The sequence below is a fragment of the Pelecanus crispus genome, chromosome 9 (genome assembly GCF_030463565.1).
Source record: "Pelecanus crispus isolate bPelCri1 chromosome 9, bPelCri1.pri, whole genome shotgun sequence".
Classification (NCBI taxonomy): domain Eukaryota; kingdom Metazoa; phylum Chordata; class Aves; order Pelecaniformes; family Pelecanidae; genus Pelecanus; species Pelecanus crispus.
The window spans coordinates 28,584,107-28,610,333 of record NC_134651.1 but is presented as its reverse complement, the minus strand read 5'-3'; the positions used below and the strand labels follow the sequence as shown (position 1 = coordinate 28,610,333).

Below are 26,227 nucleotides of genomic sequence, written 5' to 3'. Positions count from 1 at the left end.
CTGTCAGCCTTCCCTAGTGTTTTACCTACTTTTTGGAGTATTTGGTCTTCTTTACTGGGGAAGCTTAAAGTTCCGAGCTTCAATTGAGCTCTACATGCAGCAGAGGATCTTGCTGACGGGTAAAATCCATAACAGACAAGAGCACAGTGGAGCTGGAGACTTCAAACTGCAAAGAGGGTGTGAACAACTACAAGAAAGGGCACAGTAACTCCACATAGATCTCGGATGGTTCATACTCAAGAAAATTTTATGTTAAGTATATTTACCAGCTGCACTCTGTTCAATGGATGATGAAATACTTCACTAAAAGAAAAAATCTTTAAAGACTAAAAAAAAAACCAAACAAACAACAGTATTCTATGTCAAAGTCTCCTGCTTTCTAGAGAGCCAAAACACATTTAGCAGAAAGGGGAGGGTGGGGCACGACATGACAGAATAATTTGCTTTAAAAACATATTAAGTCAGTCTAAAAAGTCTATTACATGTAACATACATCTTCCAATCCAGTTCATGTAGAATTCAACAGCCAAATACCATGCTCAGATTTCTTGGGAGACTTTTCAAGTTCATAACACAATTTATACTTAAAATACTTTATTTCCATTATAGTCTTCAGATCATGAGGCATGCTTAAGATTTTAGCATTGCAGACCCAGGACCCTTAAAGATACTCAACTATCTTCAGTAATCTAGCTGACAGTTCACAGCTAACTTGAGAGTTAGCTCAGATAACCTGAGGGTTACACCAAATGCTTCCAAGTTTTCATCACATCATACCACAGTTCTCTTTGGTTCTGACAGATAAGCAGGCATAGAGAGATACAGAAGCAGTATTAAGAGGGCCCAACTAATAATTTAGTAAACAAGATAGCGTCCTCTGGAAAAAAAAAGCCACACAGGATGTTAATGGCATTAACCCACCAGTATAAAGCTGTTAATCAGAACTGCGGAGAGCATTAATTTTGCCATTTTCTAGCTCTTGAACACTTACACGTATTTAGTTTTCATAGTGAACTGCTGACAGGAGAGGAACCAAAATGAATCCCAGAATGTGGAAGTGATTTTAAAAGATGGAAGTCTTGACCTTAAAGTGCTTCCCTGCTACACAACTCACACTCACCAATCCATTTAATTCATGGCTCCCTGTCCAGTTCCCTCTTCCTGTCAGAATGCTTTCTTCTCCACAGTGCCTGTGCCTTGGAGGAGTAAAAGCAGACAGGACTACCTCTGCTCTCAGGGGCAGCACAGTCATGAGGAAGTCCCGCTCCATGTGGATTCCAAAAGCTCAGCACAGAACACCAGCAGAACTTGACTGTAAAACTAATGAGTCTAATGACATATGCTATAGTTCTTGAAAACACTTGTCATTTTCATGACTTCAGGAAGTTCTGTTATCCTCACAGCCTTTTAGGCCAAAGGAGTGTAATTTGCTTGCTAATAATTCAGGGCAAACTAGAACAGTAAAAAGAAAACTCCCAAGAGGATCTATATTCTGGCAGCTCCTGTTCTCCCTCAGCTGAAGTTTATGAAGGTACTTTGGAAGATTCCAAATCCAGTTGTAAGAATTTGGCAAATTACATACTACTGAAAAGAAGGGACAGATGAAAACTTAGGCTAATGATAATGGCAGGCATTATTGTCTCAAGCAACCACCTTATATGAAAATACAACACACCCTTAATTAGTAAGAATTGTGACAGTGATGATGTCCACATTTAGGAAGCTGTTCATCCTAACTACTTGCATTTTAATTTTAAGAAATGGTTCTCAAGTTTTAAGCAGCAGCACACAAGTGAGTTTAAGAGATGCACTCTTCCATGGTCCCCCAAAAACTGTCATGCTTCAAATTAAGAGACTTTGTTCCCTATCGAAACTGTAATTAAAAGCCAATACTGGACAATACACATCGTTTTGTTTATGACCATGAAGTTTGTCTATGGCATGAATATCACCAGAAACAAAAATCTTCACTCTTCTATTGCTGTTTTGTTATCATGGGAATTCTATTTTCAAATTTAGTTCACTGAGTTATTGCATATGCTACTTTGTATTAAAAGTTCAGTATAAAACAAGACAAAAGCAATAAAATCAAATCATTCAGTCTTGTAAGTCGGACATTCTCTCACTTTGACTTGAGTTACAGAGTTCTTTCTTGTTAAACAAGCATGGTGAATCTTGTATAGTAGTACAGCTGAAGATACGTAGTATACACTAATAACCAAGAACTGAAGCAAAATCAACCGATTATACATGAGCCTTAAATCCTTTGATGAAGTACCTTGTTGGAAAAGTCTGCTTCTGACTTAGATGTTTAATCCAGATAAATCTTCTTCCCTGCAAGAGGTACATACAGCCTCTTCAGCTTAAAAAAGTAATATGAATAAGACCAAGTAACATTAAAAGCACGAATAGTCCACTACAGTTCTCACCACCTTCCCATAAAAAGGTACAGAGAGAACTTATTTATACATCATATGAAGTATTATTCTGTTTTATCTTCATCCTCTGCAGCATAGATAGCTTGATTCCTTCTCTTAATTTTTTTAATGCCACTGTTTCCATTTTCATTACCACCGATGCGCTTTAATGGTCTCTCATTTAAGCTCTTCTCTTCCACCTGCTTACTCGCACCAGATTTCTCCAGTTCCTCATTAGTGGAATCCATAGCATCATCAGACGATACTGCCATAGAATCTGGCATGATCCGGATGTCAGAAAAACTTGCAGAAAAGTCAGGAGGATGATCAGGGGAAGGATCTACAGAACATGTACTCAAGTCTTCATCACCACCTTCTTCATCCAGCATTATTTCATCTGGATTAATGGATGAAAGTCCAGAATTATCTGTATTATATTCACTGGGTTCCTCTGCTGACCCAGTACTGTCCATCTCCTCTTCCTCCTCCTCTTCATATTCGCCTCGTACTGAGCCCTCTTCTTTAGCTTGCTGGATCCTGTCATTGATGTCAGTGAGGCCAAACTGGGCACAAAACTCAGTGGTCTGTGGATTGATGGTATGAACCGGTTCCACGTGCTTTTGGGGCTTGCTGGGATCATAACAAGCAGCTGTCAGTGTGAAGTTACAAGGAATTTTGAGGTTATGATTCAGCTCTTCTAATACCTCTTTGATGGCTTCTTCTGTCGCACTGTAATCCCACCTAAATAAGTGTATAAAGTTAAAACAAGTGCAGTGCAGCTAGTCAAAAGGTATTTCTGGTTCCCACTGCAAAGAGAAACTTCAAAAGATGAATAATAAATTCATCTTACAACAGACACCTAATTTCTCAAATGATTTTTCAGGAAAGTACATTGCCTTTGGGTCAACCCACCCAATAAGTATTCATCCGCCCACCCTCATAATCCAGCCTCGCAATGTAACCGGCAAGATGATCAGCCACCCTGTATTTTTTGCCCCTCAAATGGTGGTATCTAAGTCTGCAAAAAAAACCTAACTGCCCGTGCAGAGCAGTAAAGAAGTTGCACGCTCTAGAGCACAGGTCTTGTCACCATCCCCTTTGTTTTCCAAGGCATTCAGCAAATCCTACAGACATTACAGGCTGCAGAACAGAGAAACACAGTAAGTTTACTTCCAGTCCAGCAAAATCCCACTTCCTTCTCTACTTTGCATGCAACTTACTTTGCATGGAGGCCATTATTTTCAGGCATATTCCATGAGCTCTGAGTCACATTAGCAAGACTGTTGGTGGCCTTGAGGACTGCAATCCACTCAGCGTCATACTCCAGCGAGTCACCTGCACTAGGATCATGTTCTATGTCTATTATCTGTTTAAAAAAAAAAACACAGAAAAAAGATGAGGCGAGTTATTTCTCTTGACACCAAAAACTGATTAAAGTTTCAAGCGCTACATTCACGGTACAGAGTTTTAATTAAGTTTCAAGTACATTGAGCTAGTGGTCTCAAACACATCCTCTCAAGTTAGCCCCACACAGAAGTTTACAGCAATAAGGGACGAAGAAAGGACTATCAACAATAGTAAAAAAGACATTTCTGTATTTTAGCTTATAGCAATTAAGAAGCAGAACACCCCTCTCCCTATGGCCAGCTACCAGTTAGGAAACTTAGAAACCAGAATTTGCCTGCTCTTAAGTTCATGCCGCCTTCTAAGCAAATATACATCTAGAATTGATAGCAACAGTTACCCTGCTGCATAAACACACATTCTTAGCACAGCAATGAAATTAACATGAAATATTTTTAAACTCTTTCAACAGCTGACGAACTGAAATCCAAATCACTTTGTCTTCAGTGACATTAACCCAAATCAGACCATTCAGTTTAGCCAAACTGCACTAGTTAGGCTCCGATTTTAAATAATCCATCAAGTAACTCAACCTTGTAAGACAGTTTTAGAAGGGGGCGGGGGGAAGGAAGGATATACTTTAAACAGGAACCACACACAGGTGGATCACAATGCTGCTGGAGGTAGTACTACTCCAGACCAGTTTTGCTACACAATTCTAAGCGTGGACTAGCACCCCAGTGTACCTTTGCATAGCAAAAGCTCAGCCTCATACTCTCTCCCATCTTCAAAGGTAGCTACTAGGGCAAACGGATCCCACCACACATCCAAAGGACAGATAAAGAACCATCTTCCCTTTAAGGTGACAAATAAAAGCTACTTTAGACTACTAAAACACTTGTCTGCATTTGGAGAACATGCTGTCAGCAGCTCCCTCTCATAGCAAAGGATTTTAGATTCATCCATGTGAGATTTTACAGACAGCACCCCAGGCAGCGTACACAGGCCACAGACATGAACATTGTTTCGCTCTTGGCAAATCAGTTCGGCACTCATACTGAAAATTCCCACAACCTAGACCTCCTACTTGGCCTCTGCCCTTCCTAGCCAAACAAAAAGAAGCAGAGCCATTCTCTTAGGAAGCTGCACTAATTCCTGCTGGAATTCACAATTCTGAAAGGAAATTGCAGTACTCAACTGAATTAATGAATACAGATGTGAAGAAGTCACTGCCTGACCCAAACTGGTCTGGCAAAAAAAGAAGACCCTCAAGATGGGCTTTCTTCTTAGGTCTGACATTTGTCAAAAAAACACAAGAGGAGATTCAACTCAGGTTAAAGTAGAGCTACTTCTCCAATTAAGTCAAAGGTGGAAGGAAATGGTAGGAATAAGCAAACACTATGCCTGCACGACAGTACGCAAGGTCTGCTTAGTTCGAGACAATATTACACAAAGACCATTCCACACATGCACCATTCCTAGTTTCTTTCCAATTCCTCCATTTATCAGAACTATTCTTCAGCTTGTATCTAAGCACAGCACTTAGCAGTCCAGACAAGTGAAGTACTTAAAAAGTGAAAACCCACTGCTCATGGTCATCACCTGCAGAAAGTCTCTGTGTGGCAGACATTTATCCAGAGCCAAAAACTTTGTCGCTTTTGGTAGCTCTTCTTTGGAGTTTGTCTAGGAAACAAATGGTGTTAACACAGTCGTTAGCATTTCTATGACAATTTGACCATTCTAAATAAGTTATATAGAGAGACTTAAAGGCATAACTTATACAGAAAAACACTTTCTGAAATAGAAAATCAGCATGGGATTATAAGAAAGGGATGGAGGGACAAGGAGAAAGAGACTTCACTGGAGGTCTAACAGGAAGCTGGATGTAGATGACAGCAAGATAAAGCAAGAGCCACACTTCATCCTTAACCAGGGCAGCTGAGCACACCCAGCCCTGAAGCAAGAAGAAAAATTTTAACATAATTGGTAACAGACTTGTTGAGTCTAGAAGATCTAGAGTTACATTTGTACAGCTAAATAACTTGCAAATAGGGATAGCATGTCACACCACTTTCAGGAATAGCTCAAATCAAGAGAAGTTTCAACCTACTGGTTTTTGGCTTTACCCAGAAAAAAAGCTGGTTTTTGGCTTTACCCAGGCCACCAGACAACTTCATCTGCCAAGTCTTACTACAGGCATCCTCCCATCCCTGGTTAACCACTATCTGCTTTTCAGTCACTTCTCTATCACCTCGTTTTGAAGTTGTCTCCTTCCCCAATAAAGTGGGAGAGTGTTTTTCCATAAACTTAAGAAGTTTCAAGTGCAGTAACGTTAGCTATTTCACGCTGTCCCTGAAGATTAGGTAGTTACACCCTGATTTATAACATCTCTAACTTACCTAAGCTACTAGTCTTAACACCACTTAACGTTTTGCAGCTTAAGCTGAGTTCTAATAACTGAGCAAAAACATTAAGAAGTTGCTTTTCTGGACATGATTACCTGCACTGGAATTCTAAAATGTGCTTGGAACACATACATTCTTGATTTTATTTCCCCTTTACCTGGTGTTGCATGAAAGCTGCAAATTTAACATGAAGATGTGCTGAGAACCAGTAGGTGGGTTTCAGATGCTGCAGAAGCTCTGAAGCAGCAGGGCTTCCTAATGTGTTGCTCTCCACTTCTTGACGGAAGAAGGATTTCATTTTAAGAAGCTGTTTCTTGTTTCCATAGTGATATATGCTCCTTGGCCAGTCATGTGACATAAATATATCAATTGGACTCTTTAGCTGTCAAGCCAAAATGCATATGGTATAAATAAAACACATACGATAAAGAAGTTCTGAAATTACACAGCACAAGATGAAACATGTGTAACATGTTCTACCTCAGATCAGTACAGAGTTGGCTGTGACCAACAGCCTCACTTCCAAAGCAAGTAAGTATACCACTGAGTCCCATCTTTCAGGTGGCCTTTGAAGTTCTCAAGGGGCTCTAGTCTCCATGGTTTGTGCTATGGTTTTTTGGGATATTCAGCTGTGGTTTATATGTACTGCCTCATAAAAGAGATCATATCATCACAGTGTCAGGCACGCAGAAGACGACTCTTAAAAATTACAGCAATAGAGCAAGTTCTCTGCCAACAGTCAAAGGCATCTTCTTCCTCGTGAGATTTTTAAAAGCTTTGTTTAAAAGGGATAATGGCTAAACACAATATTCCTCCTCAAAGCAAGCACCCCTCAGAAGTCTAGTCAGTGTCTTAAGCATGTCCTGGCTCAATGTTCAGTATATTTCCATCAGCTGTATCAGAACACACTTCTAGATGAAACCTGAGTCCGAGTCCATCTAACTCTTTACAACGACAGCAAGCCTTTGTCCTGTGTTCAGCATCCCTATATCTACCGAACACTTAAGTGTGCAACTGCAACCTGAATAATCATTCACAAGATGCTTATAAATACACAATCTCAACCAAATGGAGTAGCCCTTGTGACAAAGCAGGGGTAGGCAATAGCCAAAAAGAAAGCTAATCTGTCCTTTGAATTTCTCACCCTGAAGTCAAAAATACTCCAACCACAGAAATTTGGGATCAGCTTATTCAGCTGGTTCAATTTTGATTAGTCAACTTTGTACCAACCACCTTGCACGTTAGACAAGGTAGCCTCCATCTTCCTAAAGCTAATATAAAGCTGGAACAGAAACGTATAGCTGGAGTATGTTCCACTCTGTGAATTTTATCCAATTAAAAAAAAAAAACCAAACCCCACCAAAATCCACTCCTGCCTGTGCCAGGCTCAGATCAAATTTGCACTGCTACACAAAGTGTTGAAGGAGATATTCAGCAGGAACAACAGTGGAATAACACCCAGCATAAAATGGCCTGTCCAGATTAGCTGGGAGTTGCTGGTAAGATTTGCTAACCAATAGCATACTTGTTCAGAGTAGCTTTAACATCTCACTTCTAAATTAATGAAAGCTATTTACCACTGTTTAAAAAAAAAAAAAAAAAAAGAGATTTTTCACTAACCTGCTTGAGTTTGAAGACTTCGATATTCCTCACATGGTAAGCACTTCTAATTGTTTGCTGGTTGTATGGTGGACACTCAAAGTGGCCTGAAGCATTGAAAAAAAGAATAGTTGCCTGAATCAACAGTTCCCTCCTAACACGGTTTGCAAACTAGCTTCTTGTGGTCATATAGACACCTAGAGCAATCCCAAATACAAAGCTGCCAATAATCAAAGGAGATACTGTATTTCCTTCACACAAGGCTTACACCAACAGGCTGCTAACTTTTTATGTGTGAGGCAAATATGTTGTAAAAATGTGTCTACGACAATGAGCATTTCTTCCATTCTGTGTCTTATTTTCATAAATATAGAGAATACAGTAATTCAGTTGTGGAAAGAAAAAAACCAGGAGTTTGACTCTGATACTTAAAACCCAGGACCTGTTTGAAACAAGTAACCTTTGGCATGAAGATTTATGTGCTTAATTCCTATTTTGTACCTCTCTGATGAGATAACACCCCTCATTACTTCCCCACACCCCTTACCTCCACACAGTTATACTGCGCAGCCATATGCAGTCACACATATAGAAAGCTGTTTGCTGCACAGCCATGGAACATATGTATCTGCTAATATCACGGCTACACATGAAAACGTGCTGGCACAGCCAAAGAACATAAGGTAGACAAGAACAAACAGAAGTTGGGCATTGACATCGCAAGAACAGAGAGCAAGCCTCTGTGAGTGGTCAGTGATCAGAACATAAATTAGGACATAACTCAGAAAGAGGCATAAACTAAAAGATCATAAAGTGCTGCATAAGATTCAACTCCTGACTCAGGCCACTGAGGCTGTGATTTTTTTGTGTTTCTTCAAGAGTGCTGCCATCAACCACGAAGCTACAGCTTAACAGATTCAGCAGCAGCTTAAACATGCCTGTAACCGCCCAAAGGCACCACAGACTCTGGAAGTGCAGAACAGACGTAGTCTCCAACTTTGCCCTGGGACAAGAAACCCAAATGCCTAGCAGAGTTCCTACATACTCTTAAGAATGAACAGAAAAAAAATACCTTTTTCAGCAGTTAGCCTTATTGTCAAAAAAGTCTCATCTCCCACATGCAACATTCAGGTATACAAAGTGTATGCTTGGTAACAAATTTAATTAGCAATGATAGGTATTAGACAGAATAAGGTATTCTAGAGGACTACTTCAGTACTTTGCAGCTTGAAAGACATCTGTAAAGCTTCTCTGAAACAGTACGTTACTGAAAATAATATTACTGTACAATGATTGCAAGTAAGAGACTGCTATTTCAGGTGCTGAGGAGATCAGAAAGACTAAACTATCTTCTATTTGCTGACACCAGGTATCATCTGTGACAAGATCTCTGTCCACTGATGGAGACCCTTCTAAGGAAGAAGCCTTGGATACACAGACATATAACCAGGAGGAACCAATCTCGAGATGTGCTGACACTAAGCTTCAGCTCAGGACGGTACATTTGTACAATATCACACTTATGCACTGGATGTTTCACACAAGGAAAACTGAACAGTCTTGCATTGCACGCGAGAAGGACACTACCATGGAAAAATTAAGACCGTTCCAACAACAACATTCAAAAGATGCATTGCTTCCTGCTGTGGTCACCAGACAGCTACCAACTCATCCACCACTTCCAGAAAAATCCACGTGTTGAGCCAAGAGAGGTTTTCAGCATAAGAGTCGGTTCAGAAAAGATGAGGCGCAGTGGCCAGACCCTCCCGCGACGCCTCAGACCCAGTGCTACCCTCCCCGCTGCCCACCCAGCCGGGCCCGCCCTGCCCCGCCATACCTTTCCGGTAGTCGTGAGACTTGAAGATGCCCGAGATGCCGCCGATCCTCACGCCGCGGAACCGCACCACGCCCGCGTAACCTAGGGAAGAGGGGAGCGCGGCTCGTCACGGCGGGGCCGGGGCAAGGCGAGGGGTTGAAGGGGAAAACGCCGCCGCGGGACCCTACCGAGGTAGTAGATGTTGGGCGCCACCCACCCGCCGTAGGGCAGCTCCTGCAGGTGGTTGGACGCCTCATGGTTTCCGCCGATGAACACCGTGAGGACCGGGGCCTTCTTCTCGCCGGAGTAGTACCTGCGGAGACACGACAGCCGCTGTAGCGGAGCGGGCCGGGGCCAGGAGGGCCAAGGCCGGGCCGGGCCGGGCCGGGCAGGGCGGCGCTCACCGGTAGAAGGTCTGCATGTGGCGGTACTTGGCGGGCACGGCCATGCAGCGCAGGTCCGCCTCGTTGCGCACGGCCTGGAAGTCACCGCAGCAGAGGAGCAGGTCGGGCCGCACGTTGTGCCGCCGCTCCAGCAGCTCCAGCGTCTCATACATCTTGTCCAGGGCGCCATGGCAGCACCCCGCCACCGCCACCTTCATCGCCGCCGCCGCTCCCCCACTGCGCAGGCGCCGCGCGCGCCTGCCTCGTCACCGCCCGCCCCCTCGGCGCCTGCGCGCTGGCGGAGCGCGGCGGGGGCCTGGTGGGCGGGCGGACGCACGGGCGGACCGACAGCCGCCGCTTCCAGGGCCCGCTGCGCCCCAGCCCGGCCGGCCGGCAGACAGCGACCCGGGGCGCACCGCACACACCGGCGCGGCCACGGCCACCCCAAGAGCACCTGCTGTCGGGGGGGGCGCCGCTGCTGTGCTCCCGATCTCCTCCCCAGCACCCGTGGGGATGAGTCACGCCGCTGGCAGGTGGGACCTGCGCGGCGGCCCCGCCTCGCTCTGGGGAGGAAAACCGTCACGGCAGTTAGCGCAACGGTTCGTAACCAGTGAAAAAGGCCCCGTCTCGCGCGCACGGCGGGAGTTTCAGAAACTTTTCGCTGCCCTTCGCGGTGGGGCAGGAGGCCGTGCAGAGGGCGCGCAAGCTGCTTGAGGAGACGCTGCTCAGCTCCCCCCCCCCGTGCTACAGAAACCGCCGGGCGCTTCTCCCCGCAGCCAGAGCCAGCGGAGCGCAGCCCACGCGTGTTCCGCCAGCCTCGCAGGGGAGCAGCTTTGCCTCTCTCTCATCGCGTGGCGCAAAGGCCACGAGCAAAGCTGCGGTGGAGCGGTTGCGGCAGAGTGAGCAGTAGCTGCACACGCTCTCGCCTGGCATTTGTGCCAATAAAACGCTGGCTTTGGGTTTGCAAAGGACATACCGTCCATGCAGTGCTTTTGTCCTGCCAGTCCAGCATCAGGCAAGCATGTTTTTAGCATAGTCGAGCACAGGCTTCTTGTAACTTCGTAACATGCAAGGACAGCGTCGTGGTTTAGCCCCAGCCAGCAACTAAGCACCACGCAGCCACTCGCTCACTCGCCCTACCCCGATGGGATGGGGGAGAGAATCGGAGGAGTAAGAGTGAGAAACACTCCTGGGTTGAGATAAGAACAGTTTAATAATTGAAATAAAGTAAAATAGTAATGATAATAATAACAATATAATAATGATAATAGCAATAATAATATACAAAGCAAGTGATGCACAATGCAATTGCTCACCACACGCTGACTGATACCCAGACAGTTCCCAAGCAGCAGTTGCTGCTCCCTGGCCAACCCCCCCCAGTTTATATACTGAGCATGACGTCATATGGTATGGAGTAGCCCTTTGGGCAGTTTGGATCAACTATTCTGGCTGTGCCCCCTCCCAGTTTCTTGTGTACCTGGTAGAGTATGGGAAGCTGAAAAGTCCTTGACTGGCATAAGCAGTACTTAGCAACAGCTAAAAACATCAGTGTGTTATCAACATTCTTCTCCTACTAAATCCGAAACACAGCACTATGCCAGCTACTAGGAAGAAAATTAACTCTATCCCAGCCAAAACCAGGACAGACAGGAACAGTCAGTGACTTTACCAGGGCAATGGTGTACAAGGCACGGTGAGAAATTGGGCATCTCTCCCTTTACTTACAGACTGTCAGGCTCCTTCTTTTGGATAGCACCGATTACCTCGTTTTGAGGGGCGGTGAATTGGATCATAGGGTGGTATTTGTGTGTCACGTAATAAAACCACTCCAGACTTTTTCCACTGTTTGGGAGTTTTTTTAACAGTCTTGAGGGATTGATCAAAATTACAATAACACAGTTAAGCATTAACTTGCTGCTACTTACCCTGTAATCACGGAACCAAGCAGACATTCCTGTTCCCCTACGGTAGCAACTATTACATAATGGCCTCTCTTTTGATATTAAGAAAATATGAGTGTTCTCTAATGCATTTCATAATTTCACAATGTCAGGTCACTGTGTGTTCTTTGGGGCTCTCATCCAAGCCCAGCTGAAGTGAAGGGGAAAGTTCCTTTGGCTTTCAAACCCCACAAGTCTTCAGAGTAAAGACGCACACAGAAGCGTTCCTAGGTGCACTTAGCTCTTTTGCTAACTTTGCTGAGACTTACCAGGGCGTCGTGTGAGAACTCAGTCAGTCTTCTGGGAAGGCTTTCCAGCTTCTCTGGGAAAGAACAGCAGCCCCTCGCATTTGCCATGTCTGGCTTCCTGGAAGGAAGCAGGTAAAAGACAGAAAAGGTCCATAAGTTCTCTTAGAAGATACCACCTTACCCAAGACACACCATCTTGAGGGGCTTCCTGAGACTGCCAGCAGATGCTTCTTCTGCTTACCCAAATTCGTCCCCAGTCAGTCAAGGTAGGCTGATACTGTAATTCCTGGATTTGTTAGCTTGGGCTTATTTTTCATACTCAATGTGCCACTTATCCCAAGCGAACTGGTGCACAGTAAAGTCTATAAGGTTTTCTTATGTTGTAGCATTTTAGTATTTGTACACTATTCATTATGCACCTCAGCACCCCTAATTTAACTCTGGGTGTTCACTGAGCAAAACTGCTCTGAACTTTCCGCAGCAGTCAGACCACAAAGGGAAGTAGCAATGTACCATTTACAGGGTAAGTAGTAGCAAGTTAATGCTTAACTATGTTACTGCAATCCTTCAAGACTGTTTAAAAACATGTGACTGAAGCGCAGCTCTCTTCTGCCACATGACTAACGCATATTTGGCTTTGGGTTGGGCTTTGAAGTCACAGTCCCTTGCCCTGATGTGCTCATGCATGTCTCTCATGTCTGGATGTCCAGTCCTGCATGAGAGGACCTGCACTTCTCTGAAGTGACTGAATTCACATCCTGTCCAGCATGACAGGTGAAGGAACTGTGAGGCCAAGAAGGGGGAGCAAGAAACAGGCTCAGATCAGTGTATTGTTTGGGTGGGAGGTATTTGCCCTTTTGGCTGTTGCCCACCTGCACTGACCAGTGATTTGGTTTTTTTTTTTCCCCTGAGCTAACTATGGTAATTTAGAGCCATGGAAGTCCAGTTTTCCTCTCCAGGGAAATGAGGAAGAATGAAAGGCATCCTAAGGGGCTCCAGATGACAGGGTTGCTTCCCTCATCTCTGAGAATGGAATGAGAGGGAGACTTTTCCATCAAGTGCTTTCTAGTGCTTTTAGAATATACTAAAAGATTTCTAGTGCATTTAGAAGATACTAAACTGAAGAAGAACAGCAAAAGGGAGGCGTCTGTAGCTGACTTGGGTGGCTTCTCAGCATGGCTGAGAAGGGAGATACAAGGGAGAAGTGGTGGGAGACAGCGTATGTGTTTTGTGAAGGAGAAAGAGAGAAACTGGAGGTGCGAGAGACAAATCTGGTGTGTTCCAGCTGAGATTTTGAGATGTCCCTGTAAGCCATGGGAGTCGCAGGTTGGTGTGCATTGTGTGTGACAGAGGGAAGACACTGCTGCAACCACCGTAGAGAAAGACCCCATGAGGTTGGCCTAAATATCACAAAAGACTTACCTGCCACAATGTTTTGGTGTCTTTGGGCACCTCCTTCCCCAGCACTGTGTCTGCTAATTGCGGCAAAACACGCTGCCAACGCAAGGCCCGCTTTGGGCCTAGCCACTGAGGCGCGGCAGTTGCCTTCCTCTTGCAGTTGCGCTTCGTCTCTTTGCCGTCTGAATTTTAGCCTTGTCCCGGAGGCACCCACCGCGCCGCTCTGCGGGAGGGCCCTCGATCAGGCCATTAGGCCTCGAGCCAAAGAGGGCTGAGAACCCTCCGAAGCCCAGAGACGAAGCAACCGCGTTGCTGGATCTCCCGAGTGGCTGAGGCAAAACAAAAACCGCCGCCCGGGACGCCGCGCCCCGGGGAACGGCAGGCCCGGCCCGGCCCGGCGGGGGGGGCACGCGAGGGACGCGGCGCGCGAGGGGCCGCCGCCTCCTCTCGGCGGGACCCGGCGGGCGCGGCGCGTGCACGCGCGCGGGGTGGGCGGGGGCAGCCCCCCCCCCCCCCGGGGGGCGCGCGCGGGGTGGGCACGAGCGGGCAGCGGGCGCACGCGGGGGGGGGGGGGAAGGGGGCGTTCCCCCCGCCCCGCCCCCCGCCTCGGCGCGGGCAGCGCCATTCCGCGGCCACCCCACCCCCCCCCCTCCCGACAGCCCGGCCTCGACCTGCGCGCCCGGGGCCGCCCGCCCGCCTGCCTGCCCGCCCGCCGCCCCCCGCCGCGCCTCCGGGGCGGGGCCCCCCGCTGCGCGGAAGGGGCCGGCCGGGGCGGGCGGCAGAGCGCGCCCGGCGGCGGGAGCAGCGGCGCCGGCATGGGACGGGGCGCTGGCCCGGCGGGTAGGTGCGGCGCGGCGCGGCGAGGCGAGAGGGGGCCGCGGGGGGGGCGCCGCAGCAGCGTCCGCGCGGCCTGGGGCAGGGGCGGGCCCGGGGCCGCCTGGGGGCGGTGGGGTCGGGGCCGCCTGGGGGCGGTGGGGTCGGGGCCGCCTGGGGGCGGTGGGGTCGGGGCCGAGCGGCCGCCGGTTCCTCTCGGGCGGGGGCAGCGGTTGCTTCCCTCAGGGCCCGGCGGCGGGGGCAGGTGCCGGGCGGGCCCCGGGGTGGGGGTGCCGGTGCGTCGCCTGCCGGTGGGTGAAGCGTCCCGGCGCGGCGCGCCTCGGGGGTCGCGGTGTCGGCGCTGACAGGGTGTGGGAGGAAGCTGCGGGCCGAGCGGCCCGGCGGGGGCGGTGTGCGGCGCCGGGGGTGGGGGCCGCCGCCCCGCGATGGGGAGCGGCGGTGGCGCCGGCGTGTTTCGGGGAGGGCGGCGGGGCCGGGCGGGCTGAGCCGCGGTGATTGAATGGAGTGACCAGGTAACACGCAGGGTGGAGGAGGAGGAAATGCTTCTCGCATCACGCTGGTTTGAGTTGTGAAAACCACTACTGCTGGTGGTGTGGAGGCCGAGACCGTAAGCTGTCGCAAGAGAGTTCGGCAAAGCGCTGAGAGGCACGGCAGCTTTTAAGCACGGTGATCTGGGTGTAGTTTCTAGTTCAGGATGTCCCGAAGCTGTTAGTTGTTGTAAAGCAGGGGGTTAACATCGGTGAAGGATCACGTCTACTTAGGCTCTTCTTTTTTTGTGAACGCTTGCCACTTGCCCCAGGACCCTGGGAGGCTGGACCTTTGATCTTCTTCGGTGCAGCTGTTAATAGATGGTAATGAAAGTAGGATTTTAATTGTTTTCCAAAGTATTCCTTCATGATCAAGAAAGGGAACAGCTATGGCTACAAGACTCTTTGGTTCATGGGCAGACAAATCCAAGATTAAGTTGGGCATAAAGATGTAAATTTGAGATTGAATAACTATTGGAATGACTTACTGAAGGACGTGTTCCTACTGGAGTAATTCTCTCTGAAGGTCATCAGACTGTGCTGGTCTCAAGTAATGTAAATATTTTTGAGCCTGGGACTAATTTTATTACCTCTGTTCTTCACACTAAAGAAGGAAGCCCTGGAAGACATGCTGTTCGGTATCTCATCTTTCCTGTAAAGGCAGGCTAGCAGTGCAAAGGGAAGAATTTGAGAGAAGAGGCAGGTAGTCCCCAAGCTGTTTGCTGTTGAAGTGCTGCCTGAAAGGCTGGGTATGTTTTTACTGGTGGTGGTCTCATGGCTTTACCTCACATGATCTGATGCCTGCTTCAGGAAATAAGTTTTCCAGGCATTTACTTAAAACAGCTGCCTCTTCTCTTGATTATTTCTTGTGAATCTGTCAAGCTTGGTAGGTCTGCTCTCACAGGTTATGTAGGGGGAAGTTACTTACATGAGAACTTTGAGAAGATTGTCAGTACTCTTAGACTTCTCTCAGTTTTGTAAAATTATGTATTTAATGTCTGCTGGATTCTGAGAAGTTGAAGCAAGAGACAGTGGTTTGTTTTGGTTTTTTTTTTCAGTATTTATGTATCTGGAAACAGTAACATAATGTGTTAGATGAGGCTGATTTACATTTGACTTCATATAAAATAAGAGTTGAAGTTCCCTGATGGCACATAGCCAGTTTCCACGACCTAGACCTTTGCAACCACTGTCATGCATCATATTATTTTGTACCCATAATTTGCACAGAAGTGCAGCATTAAAGGTAGCTCTGGGCAAAGTGCCTCAAGTTAAAGTTGACTGATGTGTGACTGCCAAATACTGCAGAGATTCACTGGTAAAGCATCTATTTCATCTCCTTCAGCTGCAGCCTGTGAAGCAGGTGATTAATATTGTGGCTTGGGCAATTCAGAAGGCTCTGTAGTGGAGCCCTGTGGTCTAACACTCACTGTCAGTAGCCCTGGAGGTATAAATATGATGCTGCACAGTGGAATTTGTATTTTCCTTTTTTTTTTTTTTTTCTTCTTTGGTAAGGACCTTTCTCTATCCTTCCTGCGGACATCTCTTCCCCCTTCAAATTACGCAGAAAACATGACTTTAAACGGTAACTCTGAACTTGGTATATCATGGTCCAGTACAGGGGTTGCTATGCAGTCTTGCTTCACTTCCTTTGTATAAATGTTTTTCAATACCGTTTTGACTTAAATGATTGCATGCTGTTCTTCCCCATAAGACTAAGTTTTCTCCTGTTACACAGAACTGAACTTTTCTGAAGACTAAATTAGAGCTTGGATTTTGTGCTCCTATTCTGGCAGAAACTGGACAGCAAAGGATAACTGTGGCAGGAAGGGAATTTTCTCATTCACAATTAAGGTAGTTAAGTGCTGTTGTAAAGAACTGGTTTAATGTGTGTTACAGGACAAGCTTCTTCCACCAGACCTCACTGTTGTATTTCCTCTGCTGCTTATGTCCCTGGATCTGATTTGCAGAATTTCTGATGTACAACTGTAAGGGCAGTTGCAGCTGAGCACGTGCTGTGCTTTGACTATGTGAAGCACTCTAGGTTGTCACATACTGTGGAAAATAAGGCCTTGAGCACCAAAAACTGATTTATTCTTTTTGCCACAATTCTTGTAGGGTAAACTGAGGATAATAACGGGAAAATAAGTTAATGTTTAAGTAGCATGTAAATACTATAATGATGGAGAAATTAATAATTCTGATTGCAGAATAGCGTATGAATAGTATGCAGTAAGCAATACCTGATGTCACACATGTAACAAGCAAGCTTGTTAAAAATCACTATTCATTTCCATGAATATTCAGATTCATGAATGTGAACACTGCTGTTCACTCAAATTAGAATAACGGAGTCTTTACATTTATCTGCTTTTTTGTTATTTGTGTGTATCTCTTTTTAATCTGCTTCTGTTTAAATACACAGGGGAAAAGAGAGAAATTAATGGAAGTTCTTTTTTTGCTTTTTAAAGATAGAGGGAGAATTACTTCCTCTGTCTTACAGGGATGGCAGGCTAAAACACCCTTAATTTTCCTTGGTAGAGGAAAGGGGATAGAAAAGTTATGCTCGCTTAAATTATGTGTTGCTTTGATCACACTGATCTGTGCCTCTGGTGTGGCTTATCAAAGTCATAAGCAGTAAAAGCTGTAGCAGTGCCAAACTTCTTGAATGCTAGGACATGCTGCACCTTTTGGCGTAATTTGTTACATTTCAACAGCTGCTCCTCTTCAGAGTGTGAGATGGAGGCTGGCAGGAATGGGCTTGTGGAAGGTATGACTGGTGGAAATGACTGTTTGCTTTTTACTCCTGTGATTATGCCTCAGAGGAGAGGATGGGTATGCAGCACAGAATCAGAGCATTTCTCCCCAGCTTGGCATTTCACTGTTCTCATCGCTGACCTGTGGAAGAGCTATAGTACTCCAGCTGGGGCCAGGTATGGGCTGGGAACTGAGACTACCCTGGAGAAATGGGCTGTCACCTTAGACAAAGAGAACTTTGCCAAGAATCTTGAACGCACGAGGAAATAAGTGAATATGTAGTGCAATACTGATAAGACAAGAAGTCAGGATGGCAATGAGAAACGTATGAGCTCTGAATAGATGGGTAATGAATGAAAAAAAATTTTCTTTATTTGTTATTGTATTAAAATTTATTTTACCCTGCAGATCACTAGAAGACAGCTAGTCTGCTACAGGAGAAATTTTACCTAACTTGCAAGTAAGTTTCCAAGATGGTTTTGGGGAATCTGTAGATTGTAACCTCAGTATCAACAAAGGGAATCACTGAGGGAATGCCATCTTGGACACAACTCTTCCTTTGTTATCTTACCACTTTAATAAAAACACTTTAATTTGTGTAAAGTAATTGGGTACTGTTAATACTAAATTAACCAATTCCAGGGAAAATAAATGTATCTTGCTAATAGGAAATTATCTTTTTCCATATAAGGTTATAAACAGCCAAGAGATACATTACTTAAGCTTTTTCTGACCTCTGCCATGAGCCTTGTTAATTATGTGCTTTTGAATCTTGTTCACCTCCAGTGTTTTCTGGTTGGTCACCTTTTCTGTTAGTGTGACAAAACTCAGATAGGCTTATTCTTCCTACTTTTTTTTTTTTAACTCGTGCCTTGCTAAGCTTCAATGTGTGTGTTAATGTATTGGTGGCCTGCTAAATGAGCTAAGGTTAAATTATAGTTCTATACAGACATGGGACTGGAACAATAATTAGTTGGCAAATTATTTATACTTAACAGATCGGTGTTATGTGGAAAAATTGTGTGAGCTCTTACTCTCTTGCTGTCTCATCTGTATAACTGGAAACCAGTCTCATGGGATACAAATTCTTGTCTGGTCCGTTTTAGTTCCAAGTCTCTGTGCAAAGGGCAAGTTGAAGAAACGTATTTCAGAAAAGCTGAAAGGGGTGAAATCTTGCTTGATGATATTAACTATCCTCCTCCTCCTCCCCAGCTGATACCCATAATGGCAAGCTTTGCAAGGCCCATACATTGGTTCTCCACAACAGTTTCTAGTAACTTTCAAAGACCCTGTAAACTGATGTTTGTGAAGGGCATAACAGCATTAGAATATTAGCTAACACTGTGACTTAACCTGAAGAATTACACTGAATAATACTGCATTCCCTAACTGCAAGTCAGTATTTTAGAACAATAGTTTAGGATCTAGTGCCAGGTTTATTTTTAAAAAGCAGTGTAGGCTATTGTTACTGATACCAGCCCAAATCTTTTTGAGTGTTGGGTTTGCTTTATTTTGCTGCTGTAAATGTGGAGAGGTTGTATTTAAGTTAGTGTTAAGGCATTTTTTTTTTTTAGGGTAAATATACTGAAACAGATTTCCTGATGTAAAAATTTACTTCTCAAAATCCATACTGACTGCAAAGCAGTATTTATCATCCTGTCATGGACAGTGACTCTCAAGGTCATGTCTGCTTGGAAGCCTGCCTTGGTAAGTGCTCCCATTGCAGTGACCTTCATGGTTCACTGCAAGAATGCTGAAGTCCAGCTTCAGGTGGTAAAGTTAGTCTGAAGCTCTTCAACAAGAAGGTACAAGAGACAAACAAGTGAGTATTCTGCTGTTTCTGGATTTTTCAGAAGGAGTTTCACAAAGTTCTTCGTTAATGCTTCTTAAAGGAAATGAACTGCCATGGAGTAGGAGTGTAGCCTTTTCAGTAATTAATACCTGGTTAAAGTGTAGGAAGAACTGTCAGTTTTTCTAGTGAAGAGTAATCACTAGTGGAATCCCAGGGGGATCTGTGTTCAGGCTTGTGTTGCTCAACATAGTTATAAATGATCTGGAAGAGAGGCTGAGTAATGAAGTGACAGTATGTGCTGAAAATCACAAAATTAGGGTAGCAGGAACAAAAGGTGACTGGAGTTGCAGAAGGTTCTCACAGTACTTGGTTGTAGGCAAGTGGTACTTGATACTAGTAGATATAAAATAGTGTGCACAGGGAGAAACAACTAACTGGCTATGCAGTGATGAGCTCTTAAGAATCTGTGCCATTCAGGAATGAGATCTTTTAAGTAATGCAGATAAAACTCTGTGAAACTATCTCAGCAGTATTAAAAAAACAAATAAACAAAAAAAAAGGCAAATAGAAATGACAGAGGTCTCTAGGAAAGGGAGGAGGAGCAAAACAGGGTACCATGCTATAAATCCACGGTATGTTTGTGTAATGAGTAACATACCCCCCTGAAAGTTAGGGGCAGACATGTTCCCCTCTCTAAAGATTAGGGAAAAGCACAGAAAAACATGATTGAAGCAGCTTTTGTAAAAAGAGTAACCAAATAAACTGGAGCTTAGCCTGGAAAATACACGATTGGAAGTAGGATGGATACGAGGAGGGATTATGATAGCAGTCTGCAGCCATGGGAATATGAAGCAATTGTTCCCTGCTTATTTTGTCATGCGAACGTGGCAAGAATGAAGGGGCATCAAGTGGTGCCCAAGCAAAAGGTAGTAACTTTTGACAGAGGCAGTATTAAAATGTGACCCCTTGATTCCCCAGAACTTTTCTGGGTCCATGGCATCCTTCGATGAGAAGTTTCACGGGTTCACTGCATGTGTGCTTGTTTTAACCTGCTTCCTGTAGTGTTTGATCGCACCTAGTTCTTGTGTTGGAGGAGAAGGTGAGCAGTCAGACCCTATCTGCCCTTTCCATGCCATTCATGATTTTGTAGAACATTATCATATTCTTCAAAAGTCATCTCTCTTCTGGTCTGAAATGCCTGGTCCTGCTCAGTCATTCCTCACAGACAAGCTGTTCAAGACCTCTGGATCATTCTTGTTGCCCATCTCCTAACTTTTCTTCTGAGACTGTATGAAAATGTTGGTCTCTAAGAGTGAATACCTTCCTCTTGCATAGAGTGTTCTATCAGTAGGTCCCTGCACATTTTACAAAGGACAATAGTTTCATTGTTTCCTCTTGAAAGAGAGATAGCAAGAGGGACAGGAGGTATGAATTAACCCAGGTGGTTATGAGAGCAGACACTTCAGAATGTATTATCTGAAAATAGTGAGGCTTGGAAGGGGAAAGCACTATGCAGTGATAATACTAGTTTTTGAAAGGCAGTTCAGAAATTAATTTCTGAATGTGGTTCTCATCTGTCCTAGATACTGTGCACAGTTTGGGTTCCTGCATCTTAAAGTGTGTAGTTGAACCAGAAAAGCTTATGAGGGGCTGTGGAAATGATCAAAGGTGCAAAATGGCTTCTATAATAGAACAACTAAGTGAGGAGTAATAATCCTGGAAAAGAGAAGGCAGAGGGATGACATGGAATTCTGTAAACTCAGGAATGCTGTGGACAATGTGCATAGAGGGCTAGTGTTTGTGCTCTGCTTCAGTACAAGATCTTGACACACTGAAGCTGGTGAGTGACAGAATTGAAAGGGGTGGTAGATGGTGGCATGTTTTGTCAAAAGATGCTCTGGATGCAAAAAGTTCCTGTGGAATCTGGGGGATGCCCAAGTACATGGGAGGGAAATCCTTTGAAGGTTACTAAGTACACAGAAGTCACATCCAGCTTCACAATTCTCAGGAGCTGAAAACAGTTGGAGGCCAAGAGAGTACTCTCGGAGCTATTGTATATCTTTTTCTAATACTACTCCTTGAGCATTGGAATATAGTCACTGTTGGAGACAGATACAATTCTTCCCATGTTCTTGTTTAATCCTGAAGGATGGGATTCATCTAATGTAACTTCTTATTTCAAAATTAGGATCTTTTTTAAGCTCAGTGGGGTGGTTTTCTTTGAAGTGCCTGCCTCTCTACATTGCCCACAGAGAGTACCTAACAATTCATTTCTAGGTAGCTAGCTTAAATTAGATGAATCCCACCTCTCATGTATTTGTAAGGACAATAACAAATTACAGACAGAATTCATAAAAGGAATATAGCAATGACTTTGAAGACATCTCTCTTTCAGACTCTCTGGCAATCCTGGAAAAGGCTAAGAGGTGGTTTGATGATAGTGTTTCAGTACTTGTAGGTGAGGAGATAAATCTTCCTGAAAGCTTTTTTAAGTTAGCTTAAGAAAGCCTGATACCCGTTTGCTGGAACTTGATGTTGAACACACTCAAATTGGAAATAATGGCCCCTTTTCTATAGCGCATGTAATGAAATATTGAACCACTTGAGCGTATGAAGAAATGTACTCTGGTTCAACTAGGAGTTCTCAGTTTGACTAGGTCAGGTCCTCTGACCTAGGTTGTGGGGGAAGTCAGGATTTGTAGCCATCACGGTCCATTGCAGTCTCTAAAGCATGAAATAGCTTGATGCTGAAACTTCTTAGAACTAAACCCAGGATGCCTTGCCAGTGTAAGTGGTACAAGTGCCTCTAATCCTAAAACTTTACAGGTGCAATTGTAAATGGTTTCTTTTACTGTAGCTGAAATGTATGCATATGTGTCAAATTCCCACTGGTCACGAGGACTGAAAAGTTACCACAGCTGTAGTTCCCATCTAAGTCCTATGTACAAAAAAGTCCTTTTGGATTAACTATACATGCTGCCATTAAGGGCATCAAAATGTTATAGGCTGTAAATATGCAAGAAATATAGGAGAAAGGAGCAACTCAGGTGGCTAGATCTTTTTTTTTTTTCTTCTGAACTTCTTCAGTATAGAAGGAAAAGTTACTTTTAGTCTCCTGTTCAAACTATTTGGAAGGTAAATTTTGCAAGTGATAGCAAATTGTAAATCAGCTCCTTTGTGATAGCGTTCAAAATAGTTTATGTAAATGTCTTTGTAACATTTCTGCTGAATTCAGCAGTGGGCTTGTTACAAAAATTTCTTACCACAGCTACTGTGTGATGTTTTTAATACTAGATTTTCACAGTGTTTTTTTCAGTGACTGTATAGAACACTGTATAACATTACTAGTGGTCATGTGAACCCTGTTGATTCTGGCAATGGTTGACTGGGCCATTGGAGCAGTGACCACTTGGCTGTGTGATCAGAGACCCTTTGGATTGTGTGGAGTGCGGCTCAGTGTCAATTCCTGTACGAGCTGCAGGACAGCTCTCAACTGAGTGAGTCACCTCGTCTGTTCCAATCTCCATTCTCAGAGCATTCGTAGCATGCTTTTGACTCTTAAAGTTCACCATGTTCTGATTTGAGCCAGGTAGTAAGAAAAGTAATGATACATCTCAGTGTCCAGTACCATTCTGTAGTGGGTTTTAAAATTAAAGAATTTGAGTGGAAGATTAATACTCTTTTTTTTTTTCCCCCGTTATTTGACAAAGTACCAAAGATTGGCTGAAAGTTGTGCTTTGCAAGAAAACATTGTTTTGTTGTTTGCCTGCTTTTGTCTGCTATAATCAATATAGTTTGCTCCAAAATCTGTTTTGCTCAGTAAACTGTAAACAAAAATCAAGCATTTCTAAATAAGAGGATGCAGTTATATGCTGCTTTTTGGCACTACAAGCTCCTCTGAGAGGGTAAGACCTGATGTTTGATTACATAGCTAGGATAATACTTCTGAAACTATATTAATGACACTTCAAATGGCAAAACTGTTGTTCTGACTGTCTTTTGCAAGAATACTAAACTTCAGTTTATCCTACCAAATCTTCCACTAGAAATGAGCACAGTTGCATAGTGACACCCATGCTGTGTGCTGGTGTAGGAAGAACTAGTTTATACCTTATGTTATGGTGGTTTCTAACTTTTGATCACTAATAATGTTGGTGCTAGTACCAGCTAGGAGTTCAAGAAGATTTTTGCCTAATTTGAGACTTTCGGAGGCAGTAGAGGCCTGTCCTGTAGCTTTCTAGACTTCAGTTTGCAAGTAAGTCAAGTGCTGTCTGACAGTCCCCATCCCAACAGATTGTCATTGTTCAGTTATTTAACTCCAGCATAATCTTTGCATGAATAGAATTTCTTGTGCCTTATAGAATAACCTTTTATATCATTAGTATCTGCAATAATTTTTTCCTTTTGAAAGTGATTCGTGTCATCTTGCAGATAGGAAAGACATAAAGCATTATTCTGCAATCACACAAGAAACCCTATTCATTCATAGTCTATATTGTGAAGCCAATCCTGTATCCTCAGGGTTGGAGTTGGTTTCGTGGCAGCAGTCCTAATTACAGAATCTTTCTACAGTGTATCTGAACTGGGGGCTGTTCTAGAGTCACAACTGGAATGAAATGGCAGGCTGAAAAGAATGAAGTATGAATGTTTCTTAACACATTCAGTCTTTCCATTGTTGCCATTCATAAGTAGTAGGTTTCAGTCACCAACCAAAAGTCACAACAAAAGCCCATTCAAGCTAAGCTTGGGACCAGGTTCCCAGATCTGATAACAGGAATACTCTTCTCCTAGGTTTTGTCTTGACTAGGTTTACGTGCTGGGTCATGCTTGATGGATCACTGGAAAATAAAGCTGCAAGCTGAGCATGTGCTGCCTTGGTCAAGCCAGTGAAGAAATGAGAAAAATAGTTTCTACTCTGCATCTATACATGTTTGTGCTGCATGTACAATTTTCTTTTTTTTTGTCTTGCATAACTGGAGTCAAGTACTCCAGTGCCTTGAATAACCTTAGCATGTTTTTGTAGACAGTAATAAGGTGGCAAATAGTAAATAGTCACTGAGAAGACATTAGTTAATTTGGTTGAAAAGAGGATATGAGGCTTTTGATATTAATTCTTTGATTACTTCCTTCCCTGACACAGCAGTAAAAGGTGCCGACAACAGAGGCAAGAGGTAGCAATCTTGTGCTAGGTTTGTGTCTAGATTATGTTGATTCCTGGGTGTGATAGTACCAAAGAAATACAAACTGGATAGAGATTAGAGAATGCAGCAAACATGGCTGGAGGGCCTGCCTTTTACTAAAGCAGAAGGGGCTGACTATTTGTAACATGGCTGAGCAGTAGTTTAGGGCATAAGCACCTAAAATTATTTGGGAAGTATGAAGTGAGATGGTGGGAAGAGTGTTGTTATTGGGCATAGCTGGCAATACAAAGTTGAACTAAAAAGAGTCAGTTTAGATTGGGAATCTGGGAGACCTTTTCATCGAAGAACTCTTTGTGGAATAATCTTACACAAAAAGCTTCATTGTTTGAAGGTGTCTTAAAGGATTGGAAAAACTGACTTAGTCCCAGTGGAAGGGGTACATGTATAGGGAGGAAATTGTCCTTGGAGTCATATAGGAGGAGATCACAGTAAGTCTAATACATTATTTCTCTAAGGAATAACTTAAGATGTAATTATTTCCCAAATTAGGTACAAACCCAGTCTATTCTTTGGTGCTAAAAAGAAGACCAGTCTCTCCTTGCTGTTTATGACACAGAGGGAGGAAGGAGCTCTGATCAGGAGTCAGTCCTGTGCTTTTTCAGAAGCAATATTAATTCTTCATCAAATCTGCTGTACTGAAGACCTCTACTTTCTCTGAATATTATCTAACTTATTATCTAACAGCTTGTTTGTAGTTGATGGAGGCTCAGAAAAGGAAAAGCAGCAGACTTCTTATCCTGGATGTGTTAGACAGAAGGCACTCTCAGGGAGTCCATGGATGATTAGACTTTTTGGAGGCATAGAAGCATGGGTTTTCCTGTCTGAACAAAGCCCGTTAAGTCCTATAAGATGAAGACATTGGGGAGCCAATAGTACTTTTTTCAACTGTGGCTCTGATTCAGCAGAGCATCTAGCACACCTGATAGTGAAGCCTGAGAGTCAGTGACTGGAGGGTGTGGAGTCTTATTACCTAGGTTTATGCCTGATGGTATAAGCACCCCGGGGTTTAAAAACGGTTCTGTTTACGCCCTTTATCCCCTGGCACCCTGACTCACTGCTGTGGCTGGGGCACACCTCATACCTCTGATCATCCCTCTGGAAGGCCCTCCCACGCCTCTGGGGCTTTGGGGCATTGCCAGTGGGTGTAGAGGGAAGCAGTACAGGACAGGCACAGAAGTGTACTGCAAAGCTGGCCCTGGTACAACACGCAACTTGGCCTGCGGTGTTTGATAGGCAGGTGGCAGCCTGTTACAGATACCAGCATGGTAGTTGGAGCAGTTAGTTCTTCATCTTGAATGCAATTGTTTCAATGCTTTATATAAACCAAAGAACAAATCAGGAAGGTTTCTTTACAGTGTGCAGTTCTACCTAATTGCAATGAGCAGACATGGCTCATTACAAATTCCACCGGATACTCTTAAATCAGTGCTTCTCAATTTCAAATTAAGGCTTTAAAATATGTAAAATGTGAATGTTCAGCAGTCTTGTGCTATCCCTAGTCCTTAATTACAACAGCACCAAACTCTAAGGTACTTCCCTTTTGTGTGAGACGTTTGTATGGGC

General features: G+C 44.3%; 1 protein-coding gene across 1 annotated transcript; it reads right to left on the bottom strand.

Moving 5' to 3' along the window:
- Window positions 1-257: 257 nt before the first annotated feature.
- DBR1 (debranching RNA lariats 1) lies at window positions 258-10,182 on the bottom strand. Its single transcript, XM_075717108.1, has 8 exons — window positions 9,986-10,182; window positions 9,770-9,894; window positions 9,603-9,683; window positions 7,787-7,872; window positions 6,324-6,548; window positions 5,364-5,444; window positions 3,638-3,783; window positions 258-3,158 (listed from the first exon to the last, which is right to left on the bottom strand). Exons 1-8 carry the CDS (start codon window positions 10,180-10,182, stop codon window positions 2,483-2,485), a joined length of 1,617 nt encoding a protein of 538 aa, XP_075573223.1. The 3' UTR covers window positions 258-2,482.
- Window positions 10,183-26,227: the final 16,045 nt, after the last annotated feature.

Bases quoted from the DNA above. Each gene is read 5' to 3' on its own strand.
- DBR1 (XM_075717108.1), bottom strand. From the start codon at position 10,182: ATGAAGGTGGCGGTGGCGGGGTGCTGCCATGGCGCCCTGGACAAGATG. The intron at 9,684-9,769 runs GTAGGGTCCCGC...CCTCTTCCCTAG, and splicing joins GCCCAACATCTACTACCTCG to GTTACGCGGGCGTGGTGCGG. The intron at 7,873-9,602 runs GTATGGCGGGGC...TCAATGCTTCAG, and splicing joins GTCTCACGACTACCGGAAAG to GCCACTTTGAGTGTCCACCA.